Source organism: Podarcis pityusensis, assembly GCF_964106645.2.
Source record: "Podarcis pityusensis genome assembly, chromosome: 13".
Taxonomy (NCBI): Eukaryota; Metazoa; Chordata; class Lepidosauria; order Squamata; family Lacertidae; genus Podarcis; species Podarcis pityusensis.
This window is the reverse complement of record NC_138038.1, coordinates 42,223,804-42,251,093: the sequence shown is the minus strand read 5'-3', so window position 1 is coordinate 42,251,093 and position 27,290 is coordinate 42,223,804. Positions and strand designations below refer to the sequence as shown.

The 27,290-nt window shown below is 41.5% G+C and overlaps 5 protein-coding genes across 5 annotated transcripts in view; 2 read left to right on the top strand and 3 right to left on the bottom strand.

Moving 5' to 3' along the window:
* The window catches only part of LOC308460892 (vomeronasal type-2 receptor 26-like), a gene marked incomplete at its 3' end in the record, with an annotated part of 285,070 nt that overhangs the window by 153,833 nt on the left and 103,947 nt on the right, over nucleotides 1-27,290 (top strand). The gene's annotated exons all lie outside the window — the stretch shown is intronic.
* On the bottom strand, nucleotides 2,366-9,180 carry LOC308460898 (olfactory receptor 11G2-like; the record flags this gene model as incomplete). The annotated part of the gene is made up of 2 exons (XM_080977432.1): nucleotides 2,366-2,996; nucleotides 8,813-9,180. The coding sequence occupies 2 exons, from the start codon at nucleotides 9,178-9,180 to the stop codon at nucleotides 2,366-2,368; spliced, it is 999 nt and encodes a 332-aa protein (XP_080833558.1).
* LOC308461801 (olfactory receptor 11G2-like) lies at nucleotides 14,031-14,969 on the bottom strand (the record flags this gene model as incomplete). The annotated part of the gene is made up of 1 exon (XM_080978969.1): nucleotides 14,031-14,969. One exon carries the CDS (start codon nucleotides 14,967-14,969, stop codon nucleotides 14,031-14,033), a length of 939 nt encoding a protein of 312 aa, XP_080835095.1.
* LOC308461652 (olfactory receptor 11G2-like) lies at nucleotides 19,496-20,434 on the bottom strand (the record flags this gene model as incomplete). The annotated part of the gene is made up of 1 exon (XM_080978735.1): nucleotides 19,496-20,434. The coding sequence occupies one exon, from the start codon at nucleotides 20,432-20,434 to the stop codon at nucleotides 19,496-19,498; it is 939 nt and encodes a 312-aa protein (XP_080834861.1).
* On the top strand, nucleotides 25,865-26,824 carry LOC308460897 (olfactory receptor 11G2-like; the record flags this gene model as incomplete). The annotated part of the gene is made up of 1 exon (XM_080977431.1): nucleotides 25,865-26,824. One exon carries the CDS (start codon nucleotides 25,865-25,867, stop codon nucleotides 26,822-26,824), a length of 960 nt encoding a protein of 319 aa, XP_080833557.1.

The following is a 27,290-nucleotide window of genomic DNA, read 5'->3' as shown; positions in this document are numbered from 1 at the left end:
ACACTTCTCTGAAGTCTCTCAGCCCCACTCACCTCACAGAGTGTTTGTTGTGGGGGTGGAAGGGAAAGGAGAATGTTAGCCGCTTTGAGACTCCTTCGGGTAGTGATAAAGCCGGATATCAAATCCAAACTCTTCTTCTTCCTTCTCCTCCTCCTCCTCTTCTTCTTCTTCTTCTTCTTCTTCTACAGCCCTTTTCCCTGACGTGCTGCTGTCTAAAAGATTGACATTAGGAATAATCCTACCCTTGGGAATTGAATTTGAAGCAAATAGAGGCTTTGTTCACATTCCCATTTACTGTGCACTCACCACCTTTCCACCGCTTGGTTTTTTTACATGTTCACACAACATTATACAAAATAGTATTCTGTAAAAAAGGTAAAGGGACCCCTGACCATTAGGTCCAGTCGGGGCCGACTCTGGGGTTGTGGCGCTCATCTTGCTTTATTGGCCGAGGGAGCCAGCATACAGCTTCCGGGTCCTGTGGCCAGCATGACTTCTGTACTTAGTTATAAAATACTGCAGATGGATGCATTGTTTCTCAAACCAGCTTCAAACCCTTAAGCTGTTCCCAATTCATCTTAACCAAGATTTGAACTCCTTTGCGTAGGATAAAGACATCCCCACCCTATCAATGCCCCCTAGTGCATACACAAACAGAAACAAATGTGACACTAATGAAGCCATGCTGATGTGAATATTTAAGGGAGAAAGCGTTGTGCACAAACAGCCCAGGAAACTCAGTGCTGAACTATAATTTGGTAATGAATGCACTCATAGACCTTGGGTTTTGTTTTCCTCTCTTACTGCAGTGATGATACTGAATAATGGCTAGCTGTTGGAAAATCCTTCTCCTTTCAGTGGGCCGAACTTGCTGCCTTTTGCTACTTTGGTGCTACCTTGAAAAATGTGTGTGATGGCAATCACAATGTTACAGCCAGTCTCCATAGCCATGCAGTGAAAGGAAAGTTTACATCTTTAGAAACAAGCAAGGAACAAACAAAAATCAACAGTCAAGAGGCCCAAAACTTCCAAAGGAATAAAAAGATAATTAAGATAACGTTCTTGAAATTGCAGAATAGTAGAATATTGCAACAAAGGAAGGTGAAAGTTTGCACTAAGCAATTAAGAATTCTAATTCATCGTCAAATACACAGACACATAAACATATAAACATATTCGCCATGTACACACGTAAGTTGAATATCATTGGAAATGTAAAAACAAATGGTATTTAAGGTTCAAATTTAATTATTTTTAGTGTGTATATATTTCATTTGATGGAGCACACAAAAACCTTTAGGAAATAATTTTAACTCTGATGGTTACTTCAAGTGTTTTAGGCCTAGCATTCCAGTTCCTAAATGGGAAATGGAGTTTCTTATGGTCTTGTTGACAAGACTATATAAATTAAAAAATAATTTTGATTTCTAGTCTCAGATAGATTGATTGTAGGCAACCCTGAGGTGTTTCCTGGATTGAATCTTGACTGGACAGTATAAAATATGAGGGAGGAGATGTGTCTGTCTTACTTAACTCGAAATATTTAAGTTTGGAGAGAGTTCTGAAAGACTTGTTTTGTCCTATTTTGTCTCAACACATATTATTACCTTTCTTTCGTGCAACCTGCCCATAGCCTCTTTCACATGATTGTTCTTCAGACAGTAGATTGGAGAGTTAAGGAAGGGTGTAATAGCTGTGTAGAAGACAGTCACTGCCTTCACAACCTTTGACTGACTTCCTCCACCCGGAATACAATAAATCTACAATCGTGGTGTGGTCCCCCTTTCCATAAGCAATTATTCATTCCAGAAACACCTTAACCAGAATCAGTTTTGTTTGGAGGAGAGGAAATCAGACATTTGTGCTATTTTGGCAATATTTGTTTTATTTCCATATAGGCAAGTGAAGAATAAGTTGAGGCAAGCAGGACACACATTCCTCCCAAGCAGCAGAAACCCTGAGAAAGACACCCTGCAACCCCAAGGCCCATTCAGCCTACACTTTCCTTCATGATGGACCTTTCTGCATCTCTCTCTGCCACTGCTATTTCTTCACACACTCCTACACACCTACACTTCATCCTTTCAGAGTAGGAACATTAACAGAGGGACTTCCTGTAACACCATCAAAACCCTTAAAGGGCTTAAGCGATTTGAGAAGAGATGTTCTACTTACACTACTATGTTGATTGATTTAACTTAAAAGAGGGATGTGTACCCCACTTGTATGTCTTGGGATAAATTAACTTGATCTGAGGTTGGTCAAAATGGCTCTCAGGGTCCCTTCCAACTCCATGATTCTATGATCTCTTCAAATGGGCATGTTGCTTTGTTTTAACTTTATTTCCCATTCCTACCAGCAATTTTTATACTATGCCCTTTGTCATCAGCAGTCGTGACATTCTCCTAAGCAACTTGCCCAGAGCCTCCCTCACCTGATCATTCCTCAGACAGTAAATCAGCGGGTTCAGAAAAGGTGAAATGGCAGTGTAGAAGAGTGTGGCTGCCTTTGTGGCCCCTGCTTGGCTTTCTCCATGTGGAATTAAATACATAGCTCCCACTGTGCCATAAAAGAGGGTCACCACTAAGAGGTGCATGGATACGGTGGAGAAGGACTTCTGACGGCTACCTTTGTCAGAGGACTTTATCAGGGTAAAAATGACTATGCCATATGATAAGACAACAAATAATACATTGACTGAAAACAAAACATGTATGATGACCTGGCATATAAAGGGTACATTTCCAAGAGGAGGACAGGCCAAGGACAGAATTGGCACAGGGTCACACACAAAATGGTCAATGATGTTAGGTCCGCAGAAGGTTAGCTTGGAGATCAAAGTAGCTGGGACAATGTAGGCCAGAAAGCCAAGGACCCAACAAGAGGCCACCAGGGAATAGCAGGAATTTGGGGACATAATTTGTGGGTAGCGCAGAGGATGGCAGATGGCCAAATACCGATCCAAAGCCATGGCTGAGAGGAAAAAGAATTCAGTGCTGCCAAGTGAGAATAAGAAGTAGAACTGGAGGAAGCAGGCATGGAAGGAGATGAGCCCAGGAGGAGACACCAGGTCAAAGAGCATATGGGGCACAGTGGTGGTCACGTAGCATATCTCCAGCCAGGAGAAGTTGCTCAGCAAGATGTACATGGGAAGCTGGGCTAAGTGAGCATCAAAGAAAACCACTGTGATAATGGTGATGTTCTCAACTAAAGTGACGATATAGAGGATGGTAAAAACAATGAGGAGCACTAACCGCTTCTCCTTCTCAACTCCAAATCCCAACAAGATGAATTCCTGCACTGTGGTACCATTGACTATCTCCATCTGGAATAAAAAAACAGAAGCAGTATCATACACCATCAGAGAAGTAGCGGTTTCTTCACATACCATGAGCCTGTCTGCCTGTTTCCACCAACATACAAAGGGTAAAAAGCTATGAAATTTAGGGAGTGCAGTATGGCCTTTCCTTCCTTGCACCCTGTGTATCAGATCACAACTGAACAGTGTTCAGAAGCCATTGTTTTTTCTGATTAGCTATAAATTTTAAATGGAATAGGAGCAAATGGACTTAAAGCAGAATTGCATAGGGAAATATAATTCAGAAAAGTTCTAGCAACTTTGCCATGAACAGCTTGTCTCCAAATGCTCTCCATTCTTTCAACTGCCCTGCCACAAACACACACTGAGAGAGACAGAGAGAAAGAGAGAAAGAGAGAAAGAGAGAAAGAGAGAAAGAGAGAAAGAGAGAAAGAGAGAAAGAGAGAGAGAGAGAGAGAAAGAAAGAAAGAAAGAAAGAAAGAAAGAAAGAAAGAAAGAAAGAAAGAAAGAAAGAGGCATTGAGCCAAATCACAAAATTCAATACAGTGGTACCTTGGGTTAGGAACTTAATTCGTTCCGGAGGTCCGTTTTTAACCTGAAACTGTCCTTAACCTGAGGTACCACTTTAGCTAATGAGGCCTCCCATTGCCACTGCCACCATGCAATTTCTGTTCTCATCCTGAAGCAAAGTTCTTAACCCGAGGTACTATTTCTGGGTTAATGGAGTCCGTAACCTGCAGCGTCTGTAACCTGAGGTACTACTGTATATAGTATTTTTTTAATGTGGGTGTGTGGGGGTTTGTGTGGGTGGGTGTGGGTGGGTGTGAGAGGAACGAGACTGATAAATACTTTATCTAAATCTGGTTATGAGTGAAATATGTTAAGGGATGGGACATTGATGCTCTGAGACATTTTGCTGTTCGAAGAACATCAAATCCCCCTCCCCACTATGCTAGGATCGACACTTTGATTTTGTATATAATTTTTTATTAAGTTTTCTCTTCTACAATTTAAAGTACTCATTTTTACATCCTTAAGATATCAATGACTTCCCTTCTTCTTTTTCCATGGCTCATTTTACATATCACATATCCCTGCATATTTTACAGAAACTATACCATTTAGTATTCCATTATTACATGCATCATAACTTATTTACACTGTTGAATTTATCTTAATGCTGCCAGTGTTTTCAGCTGTACACAGTTATTTCCATATCTTCAATAAATGTTTTCCAGTCTTCTCTAAACATATATTCTTCTTGTTCTCTTATTCTATATCTGCAAGCTGCGCATATTCTGTCAACTTAAGTTGCCACTCTTCTTTGGTCGGGACCTCGCTAGTTTTCCATTTTGGGGCTAACAAAACACAATTGGGCTAACAAAAAAAATATTCTGCCACCTGAAATAGCCTTTGTCACTTTGCTGAATTGTAGGACCAGCCCTATGATAACAAAATACCTCCTAAAATATACATTAATTTGAATTCATCAAATTTGATTAGATGTAAATGCATTTAATCTCAAATTCCTTTCCCTTATAATTATCTTAGGGTTTCAGCATCTAACTTTTTACTTGTGCTGGGTTAACTGAAAACAACAGGAATATGTAGAAAATTAAATTTCAGATTATGTTTTTAAATTGATTTTGATCAAAATAATGTGTGTCAAAATATTATACACACACACACACATACCATTAATAAAACTACAACAGGCTTCAGAGCATCTCATATATTTGTTGTACATTTGTTTGACCCTGCTGTTGTCCTGGGCACGTAATGTTGAATGATGGTCCTTGAGGAGCCGAAATTTGGCATAGAGTGTTGGTTGCCCCATGTAATCTACAGGATTAGGAACTACAGTGGTACCTCGGGTTACATACGCTTCAGGTTACAGACGCTTCAGGTTACAGATTCTGCTAACCCAGAAATATTACCTCAGGTTAAGAACTTTGCTTCAGGATGAGAACAGAAATCGTGCTCCAGTGCCGGCGCAGCAGCAGCAGGAGGCCCCATTAACTAAAGTGGTGCTTCAGGTTAAGTACAGTTTCAGGTTAAGAACAGACCTCCGGAACGAATTAAGTACTTAACCCGAGGTACCACTGTACCTCCTTCTTGAGTTGGCATTCCACCTCTGATGCAAGTTCCCACCCAAGTATCTGGTGCTTCCATCAGAAATCCAGTTTATCTCCCTTAATAGCTAGCAGTTTGTTTTCACCATTCATCAGAAATGCTCACCCCAAGTCCTCTCTCAGAATTTGGTGAGGAAGTATGCTCCTCTCCTTGTTTTATATTGTCACACACATTCGGAACTGCAGGAGTGAATGACATAAATAACCATAACGTGGGTTTGGAATCAGAAAGAGTCCAAATATCTCTATGAATTCAGGCATAACAATGATTCAATGCCACTCATTATTTCTGGCTGCAGTTTTAATCACTGACTGGCTCAACCCTTGAGAGCACCTCTCTCAGGAACTAAGCTATCTGGCAACACACAGTAGCGTCTCTTGGGAGACACAATGCCACCCCATTTCTCCTCTCCTTACTATGTTGCATAGATTCTACTCTGTGTTCTTTCTTTGTTCTATATTAAGCTGTGCTGCTAATTCAAGTTGTGGTGTGTTCTCTCTTTCCATAAGCAATGCTTTATTCCACAGCAGGTTTCTTTGCAAGTAAGGATATCAGATGATTCCCTTGGGAATTGAATTTGAAGCCAATAGAGGCTTTGTTTACACTCCCATTTAATGTGCACTCACCACCTTTCCACCGCTTGGTTTTTTTACATGTTCGCACAACATTACAGTGGTACCTCGGGTTAAGAACTTAATTCGTTCTGGAGGTCTGTTCTTAACCTGAAACTGTTCTTAACCTGAAGCACCACTTTAGCTAATTGGGCCTCCTGCTTCTGCGCCGGCACCAGAGCACGATTTCTGTTCTCATCCTGAAGCAAAGTTCTTAACCCGAGGTACTATTTCTGGGTTAGCAGAGTCTGTAACCTGAAGCTTATGTAACCCTAGGTACCATTGTATACAAAATAGTATTCTGTATTTCGTTATAAAATACTGCAGTTTGATGCCTTGTTTCTCAAACCAGCTTCAAACCTTAAGCTGTTCCCAATTCATATTTCCCAAGGTTTGAACTCCTTTGCATAGGATAACGATATCCCCACCCTATCACAAACAGCCCAAGAAACTCAGTGCTGAACTGTAATGTGGTAATGAATGCACTCATAGACCCTGAGCTTTGTTTTCCTCTCTTACTACAGTGATGATACTGAATAATGGCTAGCTGCTGGGAAATCCTTCTCCTTTCAGTGGGCCGAACTTGCCCCCTTTTGCTACTTTGGTGCTACCTTGAAAAATGTGTGTGATGACAAACACAATGTTACAGCCAGTCTCCATAGCCATGCAGTGAAAGGAAAGTTTACATCTTTAGAAACAAGCAAGGAACAAACAAAAATCCACAGTCAAGAGGCCCAAACCTTCCAAAGAAATAAAAAGATAATTAAGATAATGTTCTTGAAATTGCAGAATAGTAGAATATTGCAACAAAGGAAGGTGAAAGTTTGCACTAAGCAATTAAGAATTCTAATTCATGGTCAAATACACAGACACATAAACATATAAACATATTTGACATGTACACACGTAAGTTGAATATCATTGGAAATGTAAAAACAAATGGCATTTAAGGTTCAAATCTAATTCTTTTTAGTGCATGTATATTTCATTTGTCGGAGCACACAAAAATCACACAGCTAAGACTCTCATATTTAATGATATTAGAACAACCATTTTTATTACACGTAGAAAATTATTTTAGCTTGAGTGTTAGGCCTTGTATTTTAGTCCTCAAAGAGAGGTAAAGTGAACTTCTTTGTCATGCAGGGACAGTCTTTGGAAAATTTTTGTAATATAGTGCCCCATCCATGGCCAAAACTTGGAGCTCCCAAATGGATCTTCTAAATTATGAATCTTCTCAATTTTGTGCCCCCTCAGCTCAGTGCCCTTTGGGGAGGGGGGACGGCTCACAACTTCCTAAATCTGGCACTGTATCGTGCCATGTGGTTGCCAAGCTGTCGGAGACCAGAAGTCAGATTCCTATTCACCCGGGAATGAAGGAAAGAAGCAGAGCAACTGCAGAAGCATTGCTATCGGAGGAGCCTTGTGGACAGGAAGGATTTAGCACTGCATTCCTCTGACTCAAATATCTCTTTTGCAGAGAAACCAAAAAGTGATGTTACAGTAGGAGATTACTGGAGGAGATTGAGCACCTTTAAGTGAATCAGCAACTTGCAGCACAGCTAGAGTCAAGGGTCAGGGTGTACCTGCTACTGCTGCTACATAACAGATCAGTTTAAGCTTAACTGTGATCTTTCTCCTCAGAAGTCTCGCCTCAACAACCTTACCAGTGCCTCTTTCACCTCAGAAAGGAAGATCAGTGGGTTAAGAAGAGGTGTGCTGACAGCATGGATAAATGTTGCTGCTTTGCTGACATTTGCCAATGACAGAATTGGCTCACAACCATACCATAAATTGTCATTTATGTCAGGTATATAAAAGGATAATTTGGAGATCAGTTCATACCGGCATCAATCTTAGATCTATTTTATTTTTAGGAAATAATTTTAACTCTGATGGTTACTTCAAGTGTTTTAGGCCTAGCACTCTGGTTCCTAAAGGGGAAATAGAGTTTCTTGTGGTCTTGTTGACAAGTCTTTGTAAAATAAAAATTAATTTTGATTTATAGTCTCAGATGGATTGACTCTAGGCAACCCTGAGGTGTTCCCTGGCTTGAATCTTGACTGGACAATATAAAATATGGGGGAGGAGATGTGTCTGTCTTACTCAACTCTAAATACTTAAGTTTGGAGAGACAGTTTTGAAAGACTTGTTTTGTCCTACTTTTGTCTCAACTCGTCACCTTATTAGCTTTCTCCTCCACAACCTGCCCATAGCCTCTTTCACCTGATTGTTCCTCAGACAGTAGATTAGAGGGTTAAGGAAGGGTGTAATAGCTGTGTAGAAGACAGTCACTGCCTTCACAACCTCTGACTGACTTTCTCCACCTGGAATACAATACATCGCTCCTACTGTGCCATAGAAAAGTGTTGCCACCATTATATGAAAAGATATGGTGGAGAAGGCCTTCCTTCGACTGCCTTGGCTAGATGTGTTTATCAGATTAAGAATCACAAAGCCATAGGATAGCACAACAAAGAAGATGTTGCTTAAAAACAGAGTATTGATGAAAATTTTGCAGACAATAGAAATGTTCCCAAGAGGAGGGCAGGCCAAGGATAGAATTGGACCAAGATCACACATAAAATGGTCAATAACATTAGGACCACAGAAGGACAACTTTGAGATTAAAATAACTGGAATGATGTAACCCAGGAAGCCTCCAGTCCAACATGAACCCACCAGGGCATAACACAAATTCCGGGACATAAGTTGTGGGTAGCGCAGAGGATGGCAGATGGCCAAATACCGATCCAAAGCCATGGCTGAGAGGAAGAAGGTTTCTGTGCAGCCAAATGAGAAGAAGAAGTAGAACTGAAGGAAGCACTCATGGAAAGAAATTACCCCATGATGGGATGCCAGGTCAAAGAGCATACGGGGCACAGTGGTAGATACATAGCACATCTCCATCCAGGAAAAGTTGCTGAGCAGGATGTACATGGGAAGCTGGGCCAAGTGGTTATCTAGGAATACCACTGTGATAATGGTGATATTCTCAGCCAAAGTGAGCATGTAGAGAACGGTGAAAAACACAAAGAGCAAAAATTCTTTCTGCGACTCAACTCTAAATCCCAGTAAAATGAATTCCTGGACTGTGGTTCCATTGGCTATCTCCATCTAGAAACACACAACAGAAGAATTGTCACATACTGTATGGAGATGTTAAAAGTTTGGGTACCCTTTTGGTTTCCCCTGAAAGACAAAGCCTTAAGCAGGCATGTCACCAGGTAGCACAGTGTGGTGTTCCTTCTCCACCTACTTGTGGTACAGATCTTATGTGATTACTCCTCAAGAGCAGCTATTTTTCAAATTGACTCTAAATTATATCAAAAGTCTAACTCCCAAGAATGAATTTACAAAATGCTCATCTATTTCTTATAAGATTTCTGAGAGAGATTCTCCTTTGACCTGGGATGTGTTTCCATGGGAACTAGATATTAACTGTATTCCTTAAAATATAAATGGGATAAACTGTCAATTTTGGTTTCTCCCTGTTTCTTTTTTTCAAACTTACACTCAGTTTTCCACATTTTCACATCAGTTTGTGATTATTATTTCTAAGTCCTCATGAAAATTCACCAGCATTTTAGTGCTAATATTTCCTAATATATATTTTCTATCAATTGTTTCTTAGCATGCACATTTTTGCAAAGCAATTTTCCTCAATATAATACATTTCCACTAATATATCCATTTTATATGCACTTTACCCTGGTATATGTATTTTTCTACACATTATTTGCCCAGATTGAACTGCAGAATTTGGTTCATTAAAAGGTTTCCTTTTAATGTACATTGAATTAAATTTTTCACCCATTCCTATCTGCTGCCCTTAAATCCTTAGGGATATCTAAAAGGGGGCATAAGGCAGAGCTTTCCCTGCCAACTAAGAATGGGGTAGTCCTGGTGCCTTTGAAGGAAACCAAGGGATCAGCTTTCTTCCCACCCAGCTTTCCATTATCTTGGTTGTTGTTATTTAGTTATTTAGTTCATTATCTTGGTAATAGGCCCCATATCTAAACAACCGTAGGTCGCAGCATGTTTCCTCTGTCCAGCAAAATGCTTACCCTAAGTCTGGTGTCGGAATCTTGTGGGAGAAATGCTGCTTTCTGAACACTATTGACACTCATCTACAGCACTGATGGAGCAAAGGATGTAAAGACATAATGGTTTGGTGAAAGAAAGCTTCAAAATACATGTCCTTGGGCATGCAGGCAGGCCAAAGCTTCAATGCCACTGAATAGTTCTGGCTCTATTTTTAATCACTGACTAACACAACCCTTGGGAAGATCTCTCTAAGGAACTAAGCTATTTCTCAACAAGGAATCTCTGGGAGATGTAATTCCACCTCATTCCCCCCTCTCCTCACTATGTTGCATGGATTCTTCTCTCTGTTTCCTCTTTGTTCTATATTAAGTTGTGTTAATTCAAGTTGTTGTTTGCTTCCTCTTTACCCAAGCAAAGAGGCATCTTGACTGGGACTCATTTCCTTTGGGGGAGAGAACCCTACCAATTATGATGTTTTGGCAATGTCTACTTTACAAATGAAGGCAAGCAGGCATGTTGCTTACAGCCCTTGCAATGGTTTACTTGGTTGCCGTATTCAGGGCCAGGGAGGAATTTTCTCCTGCAAGTAAATTGGCTGGCTTGTACACTTTTGCGTATCTCAGCGACCTGGATAAGGCATTGGGCTGGATCCTTAGTCACATGGGTATCCCATTAGAAAGGGATGAGGGTGGCACTGTAGTCTAAGCCACTGATCCTCTTGGGCTTGCCAATCAGAAGGTCAGCAGTTCAAATCCCTGTGACGGGGTAAGCTCCCGTTGCTCTGTCCCAGCTCCTGCCAGCCTAGCAGTTAAAAAGCACGCCAGTGCAAGTAGACAAATAGGTACCACTGCGGTGGGAAAGTTAATGGCGTTTCCATGCGCTCTGGTTTCCATCACGGTATTCTGGTGTGCCAGAAGTGGTTTAGTCATGCTGGCCACATGACCCAGAAAGCTGTCCATGGACAAACACCAGCTCCCTCAGTCTGAAAGCGAGATGAACGCCACAACCCTATAGTCGCCTTTGACTAGAGTTAACTGTCTAGGGTGTCCTTTGCTTTTACCTTTTTATCCAGGAGGGTTGTTTCTGTCTGGGGGTCCACTGGGGGACCGATGGGTCAATACAACTTTCTCAATGACAGCCTGTGCAGGGTTGTGACATCTAGTCTATATTGGGGGTGACGTCCCAGTGCAAGGTTGACTCCACCAGGTTCCTATCAGGTGGGCTCCTTGATGCTGGATACATGACCAATGGCTTTTCCAAACCTATTATTTCCCGTAACCAATAAAGTTCTGACCCAGTTCAACCAAATACCATTCTCCTGTGTTGATTCCTTTGGCCCTCCCGTCACCTGTTATGGCTGTTATGCACTTGTGCTGGCAATCCAAGGATACATTCTAGCCAGACAAAAACATTCAGGAAGGGTATTAGACCATATAACACCGGTCCTGAAAGACTTTCATTGGCTCCCAATATGTTTCCAAGCACAATTGAAAGTGTTGGTGTTGACCTTTAAAGCCCTAAACGGCCTCAGCCCAGTATCCCTGAAGGAGCGTCGCCACCCCCATTGTTCTGCCCAGACACTGAGGTCCATCTCCAAGGGCCTTCTGGCAGTTCCCTCCCAGTGAGAAGTGAGGTTACAGGGAACCAGGCAGAGGTCCTTCTTAGTGGCAGCACCTGTCCTGTGGAACTCCCTTCCATCAGATGTCAAGGAAATAAACAACTATCTGACTTTCAGAAGACATCTGAAGGCAGCCCTGTTTAGGGAAGTTTTTAATGTTTGATATTTTATTGTGTTTTTAATATTATTTTGGAAGCTGCCTTGCTGCTGCTGCTGTTGTTGTTGTTGTGCAGGGGTGATGTAGGGTGAGCCCAGAGGGTAAGGGTTGTGGTTAAAGAAGAGTGTGGCCTACAGAGAGTACCAAGGACCATATAGCAGGTGTTTCCAAACTGTGGTCTGCAGACTGTTGCAAACACTTCCCTCACTCCTTCACCCAGGGAGATTCACACTGATTCCCAGAGACTTGCTAGTGAAGGACTTGGGAAACAAGCAGTCAACAAAATAAAAAGTGGCATAAACACCACTGAAAACCATTCTATTTATTCTAATTTTCATTGTTTATTTTTTTCTCTGCCCCACTTTGATATTAAATAACAAACTTTATTACAAAATTAAATATATATTACCCCCATGAATAATATTCCAGGATTCAGATTACATTTATTTAAAATACAATGTAACATACACATAGAATTAAGAGTTTCTTATTTAACATAATATTCAATCTACTATAATATATAAAATTAATCTTTCATTTACAACATTCATTACTTTCTATAACCTATAATCAAAACAAACAACACCATCCATTTGATCCACATTTCTTTTTTCTCAATTCATGCATCCCTTTTTCAATCAATTCTGTTTGCCCTTTTAAAAAGACCAATAACTGAATGTTGGCCTACCCAAAACTTGTCCAGTTTTCTTTGACCTTTTATTATTTGAAGTCTGTGACAGTCTTTCCAATACAGGCATTAGCCAAACTTTACATTAGCAATGTTGAACATTTATGTACTTAATTTTTTCTAGTGTTGAGTTTTCCTTCCCCTTCAGTTCTTTATTACTATATTCAAATAAGTTCAGCAAGACCAGGGTAGGAGCAATTTATAATTCTTGTTTTACTGTTTTTGAGATTTCTGCAAAAACTTTCTTCCATTTTTTCAACTTCTGGGCATTGCCACCACATGTTTAGGTAGTTGCCTATCATTTGTCACTCTCCAGCATATTGGAGAGGAGCCTGGGTTGAGGAAAGCCAATTGCCTACATGTCAAATACCAAAAATGTGTTAATTATAAGGATAACAGCCTTGCAAATGCTGATATTGATATGTAAGGTGTGGTCCATCACCTAGCCCTCTAAAACTTCTAACTCATCCTTTCTTGGTTTGGGAATGATCCAATATTTCTGAATCTCAAGGGCTCACAGAAAGCTGTTCCAGCCAACCAATGATCTGATGCAGAGTCATTGGTGCAAGGAGGCGTCATTATATTTTAAAGGTTTGCTCAAATTTTAGTTCAAGAAAGGAGGACTCATGGGATTTTTTTTTTCCAGATGAGGGCCCCATCTGCTGCTATTAACATCAAAGAGTGTTTTAGAGTCATATGAGTTCTAAAGGCAACTGGATTTTGAACCAGCTGAAGTTGCAAAGTCTTCAAAGGCAGCCCTACTTTAGTGCTTTGTTGCTGTAATCCAGTTTAGAAATTACCAGAGCATGGAGTATCATGACCAAGTCATTTCTGCCCCAAAGGGCCCAGACCTGATGAACCAGATGGAGTGGTAGATAGGCACTTCTAGCTGTTGGTGGTACCTGGGACTCAAGTGACAATGGTGGATCCAGGATTTGCTTAAGAAAGAGATGCATTGCCATTTCCTTCAAGGGATATGGCACTCTGCCCTCCACCAGTGTAGCAGTGATTACTCTTTCTACCCACCCCAGCATAAATCAATAATAAATTTACCCAACTCCCACCTCAATTACACAGTCGCAGAAATAGGAACATTTAAAGCTTCCTTAGACTAAGTCAGATCATTGGTCCGTGTAATACATTGACTGGCAGCAGCTCTCCAAGATTTCAGGCAAGCGTCTCTCCCAGCTACATGGAGATGCCAAGGAATAAGGCAGAATCCCTTTGCATGCAAAAGCTAGAACCCTTCCCCCAAACAAAGTAGTAGTAATAAAATAACATGGACCATAAAATGATTGCTCTTCTTCTTGTTACAATTAATTTATATATTGAATTCTATACCACAGTCTCGAAACATTGTACGCATGAGATAATTAAAGGAAGTTAATTAAATAAGCCCACCCTCCTACCTTTGGCTTTTATTCCACATAAAATACCTCCATTTCCCCTCCACTTTCCTACATCACCCTCTTTCTTCTCAATAACCGGAACAATGCTTCCTTCACCTGATCATTCCTGAGACAGTAGATGAGGGGGTTGAGCATAGGGGCAAAAGCAGTATAGAAGAGAGCCATCACTTTAGCGTTGTCACTGTGACTCTCTCCACTGTGCCCTATATACATAGCTGCCACAGATCCATAAAAGAGTGTCACCACTGCTAGGTGGGAAGACACTGTAGAAAAACCCTTGATACCAGTGCTCTCATTATATGTTTTCACCAGGGTGAATACTACACATGCATAGGAGACCACAATGAACAGGAAAGTAACCAGAATCACAGAAGAGCTGACAAGGAAGCAGAAGAGGGGGAGGTGCCCCAGTGGAGGACAGGCCACAGCAAGGAGTTGACCAGAGTCACACACAAAGTGATCAAGTATATTGGAGCCACAGAAGGACAACCTGGAGATCAAAAACACTGGTACAATGTAGCACAGGAAGCCCAAAATCCAACATGCAGCCACCAGGACATAGCAGAAATCTGGAGACATAATTTGTGGGTAGCGCAGTGGGTGGCAGATGGCCAAAAACCGGTCCAAGGCCATGGCTGAAAGGAACAGGCATTCAGAAGTACCAAGGGAGAAATAGATGTAAAACTGGAGGAAGCAAGCATGGAAGGAGATGACCCCACCTGGGAAGGACAAGTCAAAGAGCATCCGTGGTGCAGTGGAAGTGACATAACACATCTCCAGCCAGGAGAAGTTGCTCAGCAAGATGTACATGGGCAGGCGAGCCAGGCGAGCATCATGAACCACTATCATGATGATGATGAAGTTCTCAGCCAACGTGAGGGTGTAGACTGCTGTTAAGAAGATGAGAAGGAGCAGGCGTCCCTGTGGTCCAACTTGGAAGCCCAGCAGAATGAATTCCTGCACCATGGTCTCATTGACCAGCTCCATCTGGATCACACACAAAACCGCCTGGAGGCTAGTCTTGCATTTTCAGTGGTAAACTAAGGTTATTTAATGTTTGTAATGGAGAAAGCCTTTGTGCTGGGTGGAGGAAGGGAATGTTAACCAAGTTTGTTTACCAATAATTGAGGTGGCAGGGGTGGGCTGACTTCAGTTCTGAGTGATGTATTCATTTAAAATCCTTTTTTAATCTACCAATATGCTTTAAACATTGAGGTGGCAGGGGTGGGCTGACTTTAGAATCCTTTTTTTGCTTTAGATTCATTTTTAATCTACTAATATGCTTTAAATATAGCAGGCAAAGTTCACATTGAGGATCTCTGGACAAATATACAGTGGCTCTCAGGCACTCCTGAGAATGCAGTTTTGCTTGAGAATATAAAAAACTTTCTGAATCAGTAGTCAGGTCCAGTATTCTTTACAAACCTCCTAGTAATCAACACTAACTGATGCTCAACGTGAAACTGACCCAAAATCTCTCAGCCTTCTTTCTGCCCAAACATTGTTTATGGTATGTTAAGCAAGTAGAATATAACAATATGAATTTGTTTCAGCTGTCTTTGTTCTCTGAAGCATCAAAAGTACTAGAATTGTCACAGGTTGCATCTTAAAAAAACCTAGCCTTCTAAAATTCCCACCACACCCCTGCTTGGTTTGGGAATAACCCAATGTTTCTGTACCTTAATAGCACACAGAAACCTCCTCCAACAAACCAAAGACCTGGTGCAGATAAAGTCCCAGTATTCATGGTGCTCAGATACTTCATTCTGTCATTCCTTTGGCTCAGGGCTGGCTTTGGTAGTTGAGAAAGAAAAGACTGCATTTATCTTAAAGGTTTGCTGAAGTTTTCATTCAAGAAAGGAAGGACTCTTTGGAACTTGCCTATCAAGGCTAATTCTGTTTCCCTTCAAAACAAGGTCTCCTTGGGGATTTCTGAAGAACTTGTAATGTATAGTAGCTTTGTTTACTTACGTGCTGAACCCTCCACATTGGATGAATTGGGAATACTACTGGTATTTGCTCTCTTTTTATTTTTTTTCTTAAGTAAAAATGGATTTCTATTTTTAAATAAAGCTTAAAATACAGACAGCAAAAAGGGCAGAACACAAACAACAAATAAAACAAGACCACTGGTTAAGGGAAATAGAAAAGTCACCGATTAGACTCCTTAGAGAATTGTGTGGAAATCTGAGGGACAATTAGGGTAAAACAGTCTAAGGAGGAATTTGCAAACTATTGAGGATGTTTGGTTGTGTAAGTTATGTAGCCAGATCATAGTCTGAAAACAAATGTTTTTTGGGTTTTTTAGGTGAAGGGGCAAGGCTCAGTGGTAGAGTACATGTTTGAATGCAAAGGGTTCCAGGTTCAGTCCTTGGCACCTTCAGACAGGGCTGAAGACCCTTGGCTGAAGCTCTGAAGAGCCCCTGTCAAGTATTTTTGAGAATACTGAGATAGGTGAACTAAAGGTCTGATTCAGAAGATCATCATCATCATCAAATTTATTATCCTGCATTCACCAGCCAATCCCAGGGTTGCTTACAAACATTTAACATTGTATACACAGTTAAAACAAATTAGAATCAAAGCAAAAGGGTGAGTCTAGTGAAACCAGGGTAAGTAGGTGTCTCTTCAGCATTCACCAAATGCTGTATAGTGATGCAGCTCTGTGGGGAGGGAATTCCAGAAGACAGGAGCTGCTCTCCCTGGGAACTCTGAGTGATCTCTCCCTGGGAACTCTAAGTTCCGCCCTACCAGACATTTTACAGAAATTCTATGGAAATTTAATAATCATGGCTTCCCCCACAGAATCTGGGAACCATAATTAACACTTCCCAGAGCTATAATTCCTAGCACCCTTAACAAACTACAAGACTTGTAGAAACAAGTAGTGGTGGACAGATACTTTCTTTGCTGATGTCCCATCCATGTGAAAGGCACAGTAATGTGACTTCATATATGTTCAGTCAGATATAGGCTGAGATGTATGCTACCTGCACTCTGCCTGTCAACCCTTCTGTTTCATCTCATGTGTAATCAGGTCACAAGACTACCAAAGAGATCAACTTGCTCCACTCCACAGCAATGATGAGGGCACTCAGGAGCTACAGGGTCCATGGTTTGATCCATGTCACCAAGCTACAGTGTGAAAGGAGCCCCAATAGGAGCACCAGCCATGTCATATGAAAAGTCCTTCAAAGGATTCAGGAATCGATCCACTCCTACAGCACAAAGTAGAACATGTTCAGCCCAAAGCTCAGCAGGGAATATATCCCCCAACCCCACTTTGTGGCAAATACAACGTCAAGGGTTTGTGCAGCAGCATGTGTTGGACCAGAGAAGTTCTGAAACAGCCCCATATTTGTCACAGAGGCCATGAAGTCATGAGACTGCACATTTGAGGCAGCCTCAGCAAAGATATTGAGGTCCCTCAACACTACTGTGATTGGGTTATCCAACACGGCATCTAAGACCACCTCTGCCAGCACAGTTAGGGAGGTTATAGTACTGTGGAGTGAATGGAAGACAAATAACAGCCTCATTCTGTCTCTCTGGCCCAACACAATTGCAAACAATCCCTCAAACCCAGACACTGTGTAAATTACTCTCATAGTGAGGGAGATGGAATTGCTATGTATGATGTCAGGTGGTTGGTGCTGCATTTAGTACAAGAGTGGACACTGCAGGAGTAGCAGAGGGCCACCAGGTCTCAGTTGTAGAGGCCAAGTTACCTCCCTCATCCATGATCAAATTTTGGATAGATATTTCCTTCTGGGCAGACTTGGTATTAAGCAACAATACTTGACTAGGGGGTCAGCTGACCAGCATCCCCACATTCTGAGATATAGTGGGTAAAGAAGAAGGGACTAGGTTTTTGATATAACTAGTCCCCTCTTGCCCCAGCCCCCATATACCTTCAATCACCGGTACCATCACAAGGGTGACAACCCTTCTCCCCTCTTCCCCCTATCCTTGGCCCAGGCACATGATTCCCTTAACTCCCCTCTAAGCATAGTGATAGAATGCAGACTAAATAGACAGATCCAAAAATCCCAGGAGGAAACCACCCCACCCAGAGAGATGCCCAGGGACTCAATAGTGAAGGGCTTGGGAAATTAACAACTAGCAAAAAGAAAAGTGGAATAAACAAACCCTGGGAATTACTCTTAATTTCATTGTTTTATTTAGATGGCCCTTCAGCCAAAGTTCTCAGGACAGGATACAATGAATGAAGTAAAATGCAGCATAAATCAACAGACAAATTATCCAACTCCCACCTCAATTACACAACAGCAGCAATAGAAACATAGGCAGCTGCCTTATACTGAGTCGGGTCATTCTTCCACCTAACAAAGTACTGTTTACATTGTTTGGCAGTAGCTCTCCTGGATTTCAGGCAAGTGTCTGTCTCAGTTGTCTGGAGATGCCTTTGATTGGACCCGGAACCTTATGTATGCAGTCAATACTCGTTCACTGAGCTACAACACTTCACCAAATCCATAATGTGGATTTCCTATAGGCAAGACCATAAAATTGTTGTTGCTAGTCATATAAATACAATTAATATATTACTTGTCTTTCAAACCACCATCTCAATGTGATTTAAAGAGAGTTAAAAGACATTTAAAAAAGAAGTACAACAAATACATTTAAAACAGGATGAGGATCCTAACTAATGGTAAAGACTCATTTATTCATCTACGAAAGTCTGCCGGAACAAAAATGTATTCAGCAGTGATGGGAGCTAAATGAATAATCAAAGCTAAAGAAAACAGAGCTGGCCCCACCGTACTGGAAACTCAGAGAAGGACAGTGATATCATGAGGAGGTGGATTGCTTCCAACAAGTTATTTCTTTGATGCCTTATGTAGAACCAATATAGGGGCATGAAGCTGCTTAGTGACTAATATTAAAATCCTTCTAGGCTGTATCCGTTAAGGAGTTAATAGGGCATAGAAATGTATTAGCTCATGATTAAGGGCTGCTGGGTTTCTGGTTAAGACCAGGAAGAGCAGTGGTGGGTTTTCCTTCCTGGTCACTGAATTATAGCACTGAACAACTGCCAGTTACCTTAAGTGCCTTGGGTTAGCACAGGAAATTCAGCTTTCTCCTTGGCTATCAGCCAGTCCTTTAAAGTCACACATTGGCTCTGCACTCAGCAGCCATTAAGGTAGAAGATTAGGTAGCTTCATCTTAAGACACGAAAACTGTATCTAAAGCTGAGTGAAGTTGTCAGACAGACCTTGAGAATAGGAAAGACTTGAGAGGATGTAACTTCACTGTCAGGAGTTTTGTACCATTGCACAGGAGATGATCTCCCAGCAACTGAAAGGATGGTATGTTATATCTGCTTTTCTGTGCTTTCTGCTTCATATTCTCACCTACCAATAAAACATGTTGAAGTACACACTTGGTATATCCTTTATTGCCTATCTGATCCCAAAACAATTCCTTGCAAGTCACCCACCCTCCCACTTTTATTCCAGATAAAATACATCCCTTTCCCCTCCACTTTCCTACATCACCCTCTTTGTTCTCAACAACTGAAACAATGCTTCTTTCACCTGATTATTCCTGAGACAGTAGATGAGGGGGTTGAGCATAGGGACCAGAGAAGCATAAAATAGAGTCATCACTTTAGTGTTGTCGCTGTGACTCTCTCCACTGTGCCCTATATACAGAGCCGCCACAGATCCATAAAAGAATGCCACCACTGCTAGGTGGGAAGATACTGTAGAAAAACCCTTGATACCAGTGCTCTCCTTTGATCTTTTTGCCAGGGTGAATACTACACATGCATAGGAGACCACAATGAAAAGGAAGGTGACCATAATCACACAAGAGGTGACAATGAAGCAGAAGAGGGGGAGGTACCCCAGGGGAGGACAGGCCACAGCTAAGAGTTGGTCAGAGTCACACACAAAGTGATCAAGTATATTGGAGCCACAGAAGGACAACCTGGAGATCAAAAACACTGGTACAATGTAGCACAGGAAGCCCAAAATCCAACATGCAGCCACCAGGACATAGCAGAAATCTGGAGACATAATTTGTGGGTAGCGCAGTGGGTGGCAGATGGCCAAAAACCGGTCCAAGGCCATGGCTGAGAGGAACAGGCATTCAGAAGTACCAAGGGAGAAATAGATGTAAAACTGGAGGAAGCAAGCATGGAGGGAGATGACCCCACCTGGGAAGGACAAGTCAAAGAGCATCCGTGGTGCAGTGGAAGTGACATAACACATCTCCAGCCAGGAGAAGTTGCTCAGCAAGATGTACATGGGCAGGCGAGCCAGGCGAGCATCATGAACCACTATCATGATGATGATGAAGTTCTCAGCCAACGTGAGGGTGTAGACTGCTGTGAAGAAGATGAGAAGGAGCAGGCGTCCCTGTGGTCCAACTTGGAAGCCCAGCAGAATGAATTCCTGCACTGTCGTCCCATTGGCCAGCTCCATCTGGATCACACAGAAAACGCCTGGAAGCTAGCCTCGAATTATCAAGTGTTAAAATGTTAATCTAATGTTTGGAATGGATGAAGTCTCTGTTGATGTGGCATGAGTTGTCTTCAGCATTGAGCAATTTCCGAGATAAGGACTGGTATCTGTTAATTTGCAGAAAAAGAATACCAGTAGGGTAGAACTACTGTGCTGGGTGGAGAAAGGGCGGGTTAAAGACGTTTCTATGCCAATAGGTGAGGTGGCAGGGTGGGTTGACCTCAGTCCTGAGAAATCTATTCCTTTGGAACCCTTTTTCATCTACTGCTGTGTTTGAAATGTCTCAGGACCTCTTCACATTGAGGATCTCTGAAGAATGTATAGCAACTTTCAAGCAAGTAGATGACAGCAACATGAATTTGGGTCAAGAAAAAAATTGTCCTCCAAGGCAACAAAGAGTTCAACTCAACAGCACACAGAAAGCTGATCCAACCACCCAAAGACCTGAGACAGATAAAGTCTCAGTATTTAGAGTCCATGGATATTTAATTTTGTCATTGCACCTGTTCAGAACTGGCTTTGGTAACTGAGACTGCAGTTACCAAAGGTCTGCACTACAGGGTGTGTCTGAAAACATTAGTTGTGGGTGCCATGCTAAGCTCAGAGCATTATTTGAAAAGACTTGCATAGGTTTTAATTGAAGAAAGGAAGCACTCTTGGGAATTGCCCTATCGAGAGTAATTCTGTTTTTCTTCAAGGCAAGAGCTCCTCAGAGATTGCTGAAGACCTTATAATTTATAATATCTTAGTTTGCTAACATCCCAAACCCTCCAAATTGGGTTGTTGGAAGGTGCTTCTCTTTCTTTTTAATTTTTTTAATTAAAAATGGATTTCTATTTTGAGATAAATTTTAAAATACAAGCAGCAAAACACGCATCACAAATAAAACAAGATCACTAACTAAAGGAAATAGAAAAGTCACTGATTACAATCCTTTGTGTATTACTATGGTTAAGGTTGTGGGACACTTAGAGAATAGGTAGGCAAACTAAGGCCCGGGGGCCGGATCCAGCCCAATTGCCTTCTAAATCTGGCCTGCAGACAGTCCAGGAATCAGCATGTTTTTACATGAGTAGAATGTGTCCTTTTTATTTAAAATGCATTTCTGGGTTATTTGTGGGGCATAGGAATTCGTTCATTATTTTTTTAAAAAATATAGTCTGGCCCCCCCACAAGGTCTGAGGGACAGTGGACCGGCCCCTTTCTGAAAAAGTTTGCTGACCCCTGACTTGGAGTAAAAGAACCTAAGGAGGAACTCACAAACTATTGAGGAAGTTTGGTGGTGTGCCATGTGGCCAAATCATATTCAGAAATAAACCAATGGGAAGTTTTTTAGGGGAAGGGTCATAGGTTAGTGGTAGGGCATCTCTGGAAAGGGCTGAACACCCCAGCTGAAGCCCTGGGGCATAGGAGCCAACTCCTAAGTTCGACTCCCTCTTCAACTCCCTCAACAAGTCTTCGACTCCCTCAACAAAATATTTTGGGAGGGGAGCAGGGCCCACCAAAGTTGATGGGCATTGCCATTCAGATGCTGTGCGTGCACCGTGCCATGTGATTATGTGGGGTGGGCCTTACCTACCCCCCCCATATCTTATTCAATTTGGGACTCCTGCCCTGGGGAGCCACTATTAAGTGAGTATAAAAAATACTGAGCTAGGTCTGACTCATTGCAACTTGATAGCTTGTTTACTGATAAGATTGCCAATATATAGAATCTGAGCAAGGCCTGTGCCCAAACTGTGGTCCTGTTTTTCAACTTGGGTTCTCTGTGTATAAAGCTTTGGTTCATTGATGAAGCTTAGGTTCAGGGAAGGGAAGGGAAGGGAAGGGAAGTCTTCACGTGCCGCCTTCATGTGAGGTCCACAGGGTGGCAACACAAGGATGGGCCTTTTCTGTAGTGGCTCCCTGTTTGTGGAATTGGCTGCTCAGGAAGGTTCGCCTGGTGCCTTCATAATATATTTTCAGGCACCAGGCAAAAACGTTCTTCTTCAACCAGGCCTTTGGCTGATTAATATCCTACAGCCTTTTAAATGTATCTGTGGGAAGGAGGTGGTTATTGTTTTACGGACTCATTGTTAAAACCGTGTTTATGGAAGACAATCTTACTCAGCTACAAGTGATCACCCAAGATTGTTTCGGTTTAATTATCTAATTGTATTTTATCTTTTATTTTATTCTGTGAACTGTCCTGGGATTGCTTGATGAAGGGAGGTATATAAACTTAATAAATAAAATAAATAAATAATCTAGTCCAACCCCCTGCAGTGCAATAAATTTCAGCTAAAAAGTCAATTAAAGCATCTTAAATATTTTATTCCTATGTGGTAACAGGGTTCATACTGTGCTACTATTTTAATATTGTGAATGAAACATATTCTTTATTTTTGTGGGATTATTTGGGCAAAGGCTTGGTCTAAATCAGTGCTTCTGATTACTTTGGTCACAATTGATTACTGCATGTTTGGCTCGTTTTGCTTCAGGCTTCAGGAAGCAGAGAGTGGGGGCTTTAGAACTTGCTCCAAATTCCACCACAGAACCTGTCACTCTTCTTCTTTTTATTTGTTTGCAGTAAAGACACCATTATAACATTTTAAAACATTAACAATAAATAGCATTAATAAAAATGCACATTAATACAACTGAAAGCACACAATGACCATAAGACATAGAGGAATCATAAGTGGTCTGATAACAATGGTCTTCTTCAATAACATTGCCACTTGCCTTGTGAGTGACTTCTTGGAGTCATAAGAGTGGCCAGGGAGGGATTGTGTAATGGGGCATTTTGGATGACAGAATCCACCTTTGTGTTGCTAGAAGGGAAGTATCCATTGTTCATTGGTGTTTTATTGTATCTGCCATCTAATAAATTGGAAGGGAGAACATTAAACCTTACCAGAGAGAAAACCCTTCTATATTTAGGGATTGTTAAGTATCCCAAGTATGGTATTCCATCTTTACGGGGGGGGGGGGCATGGTAACCCCAGTGACTGAGGGGAACAGGGTCCCCATGAAGGTCATTGAAGCTATGTCCAAAAACCTCTGTTTAACAATTGATTTGGTGCCCTTTAGACATAGTTAGCAGGTAAGAGTGTGATAGACCTGTTGAGGTAACTTTTTTCACCACAATCTTCAACCAAGGTGATTAAAAATAACCAAACATTGCCTCAGAGTCCAATGAATTGGGGGTAAATACAAGTCAGCGGCAGAGCCAAAAATGGGTAGAATGAATTCACACAAAGCACAATCAGAATATTCAGTCCCTGTTTAGCCAAAAAGAAAACAAAAGGTTTTTAACAATGGAAATTATCTGTGTTTTCACCGTGGTAGAAGGAAGTAACTTGTCTCTTGGCTTTTAATAGCTAATGGCATTGGTTCTTGAGGGACACATTCCCAAGGGAAACCTAATATTTAACAGGAGCACTCAAGATTTCCGTAGTAGATACAAAGACTCATGCATTCTTCTCATATAGCCCATGACTATGACAACTGAACACCCATGTTAGGCCAAGGGAACAGCAACATGTTCCCATCTACAAATCCTGACACAACATTTGTGATGAGCCTTCAGCTGGATGGAGGAATGTATCAAAAACTACTGAGGTAAAGAAATGGAGACTGGAGTGGAACTGGAGAGGATCAGATCTGAATGAGTGCCACCTTCTAGAAAGAGTTGAAGGCTGCTTCAAGGAAATGTGATAGATCATTATAGAAGTGTGTGGTCAGAGAGACATAGATGAGTACTTGGGAAAGGCTATGAGATGTCTCTGGGATTCCTAGCTTAAATTCCCTGATTTTTACTTAACAATCAAACCAAATAATTTGGTTCTCTGCCTTCATATGGAGCCTACAAACCCTCTTATCTTGCAAATTGACACCACCTTAACTAACTAACTAGCTAAGTAGCTAACTTAAAGTAACCTCACTGGACCTTTTTAAAAAATCTCTAAATCACATGGGCAATAGTTTTATTAGGTCAACTGAAATGTCACAAAATAGAGTGGAAGCTTCATTGGGCTTGATGGTACACAATGAAAGGGTTGTAGGGGGGAGTTGACTGTTCCACGAATCTGCATCTCAAGAGTGTTAAGACGGAACATGGGAGAAGAGTGTTAGTCACATCTCTCCTCCTTCTTCCTATGCTCCATCTTAAGGCTCTTATACAAGGTGTAGGTTCATGGCTTTGCCACCACCCAAGGTTTCTTCTCCTCTCCCCAGCACCCTACCCCACAACTTTGCTTGACATCTAGTCCGATGAAGAATTTTGGGGAACATGAAGGCCTGCATGCTATTTTGTGATATTTTGGTTGGTCTAATAAAGGTATTACACTAATATAGAATTTTGGAATAAATCTCACCCAAAAGTATCATTTAAATTGTTTAGTAACGTAAGATGGGATGACTTTCATTCAAGGTGCTTGACAGGTCTATGTTTGTTCCTTGTCTCAGGAAAGAGCTAAGAAGCTTTTGGGAGGGGGTCACCTATCTGCAAAAGAACAAAAGGTGGTGGTGCAGGGGGGACTAGGAATAAAATTGTGGGTAGAAGAGTGTATTTCTAGTTGATGTCACTTTTGCAGGTGTTCATTCATAAGTCTGTTCAGTCTTGATTCTGCATTAAACTGTACTTTAATAGCAACAAGAAAACTCCTATTTAAAATAGTATTTTTGAATGGATTTTCTTGAAAAAAATACACATTTCTAAATATATATCCTTTATGAAAGTATACATTTCTAAATATACTTTATCCCAAGATTCACATTTTGTAGATTTTTTGTGTGTGTGCATGTGTGTGTGTACACACACAAGCATCATTGCAAAATTAGGAGAAAGGCTAACCTCTAAGTATATACACAGGGTTGCAATGGAAGTAGGTAATGTTTAATCCCATGTTGGATGACATGTTGCAAAAAATAAATAAATTAAGGAGTTAGTACATACACAAAAACCTCAGGTGTGGCATTTTACATAGGTAATTATTCACTACCTTTTTAAAAAAGATAGCAACTTTCAATGATTATATAGTAGATAAATTACATTTTTAGCATAGCCTTCTTTGTTTCTAGGACAACTAGGAAATGCTTGCTGATGGACAGCTATTTAATTTCAATGAATTTAATGCCTCATTTCAGGTTTTAGTAGCCAAGTGAGGATACTGTGAATATTCACAATAAGGGTCAAGGGGTCAAGCTTGGATATGTTCAAGATTACACTAACCCAAGCCAAACTATTCTGAATACATTTGCCATGTTTACTTTTTATAATCAACTGTGATCTGAAAGAGAAGTTGGAAGCATCACTTTTCCTTACTTTTCCTCTGTCTTTCAGTAGTAACAGAGAGACAAGAAGACAGGCATAACCTCTATGCGGTTTACAGTGATCATTGATTCCAGATGGAGATGGACAATACGACTTCTGTCCAAGAATTCATTTTGCTGGGATTTGGAATTGGACAGCACAAACGGTTCCTGCTCCTCATTTTTTTCACCATTCTCTACATGCTCACTTTGGTGGAGAACATCACCATTATCACACTGGTGTTTCTAGACAACCACTTGGCTCAACTTCCCATGTATATTCTACTGAGCAACTTCTCCTGGCTAGAGATGTGCTACGTATCCACCACTGTGCCTCGCATGCTTTTTGACCTAGCTTCCCCTCATGGGGTCATTTCTTTCCATGAGTGCTTCCTCCAGTTCTACATTTTCTTTTCACTTGGTTGTACTGAATGCTTCTTCCTCTCAACCATGGCCTTGGACCGGTACTTGGCTATCTGCTGCCCACTACGCTACCCACACATAATGTCCCCACACTTCTGCTACACTCTGGTAGCTATATGTTGGGTTGTTGGTTTCCTGTGGTACCTTGTCCCAGCAGTTTTGATCTCCCTGCTGTCCTTCTGTGGATCTAATACCATTGACCACTTCTTGTGCGATCCTGGACCAATTCTGGCCCTGGCATGCCCTCCACTCGGAAATGCTCCCCTCTTCAGCCAGATTTGCCTCAATGGTCTGATTATAGGCAATGTCTCCTTTGTTGTGCTGTCCTACAGCACTGTAATTCTCACCCTGATGAAAACCTCTGGCCAAGGTAATCGTAGGAAGGCCTTCTCCACCATATCATTCCACATTGTGGTGGTCACACTTTTCTATGGCTCTGTCGCAGGGATGTACTTGATTCCAGGTGGAGAAAGCCAGTCAGAGGTCACCAAGGCAGTGACCCTCTTCTACACAGCCATCACACCCTTTCTCAACCCTTTGATCTACTGCTTGAGGAATGATCAGGTGAAAGAGGCAGTGGGCAGGTTGCTGAGGAGAAAGGTGAGGTCACTGGGGAGAAAGCAAACAACTTAAAAGTGTGGAGAGAAGGCAACAACAACAAAGCAAAGCACCCATGTATGTACAGCTGATATGTACAGAGCTGGATAGAGAGAAGAAACTTTCTCTGCTGATGTGTTTTGCACAGCACACCAAAACAACCTAAGGTATGATAAGAAATCAGGAATGAGTTCATAGTTACCTGATGGCCACATTCCCCAACAAGGCAGTTCAGTTCTTAGCTTTAAGAAGAAACCCCAAACCATTTGTTGGGATTTTTCACAATTTGTCTGATGGCCAGTTGCTAAATTATAATGAAATAAATCTCACCACCCTTGATAACATCAGGGTTGTGGAAGCCTATTCAGACCAAAGGCTGTGTTGCTTTCTTGTCAAGCTTCCAGAGGAGCACATGGGAGTGGGCAGGGCAGGGTGAAAGCAGGCAGAGCACTGAATGTGAATTCTAGCTTTGTATTGTGGGTTAGTTTCCATACACATTCAC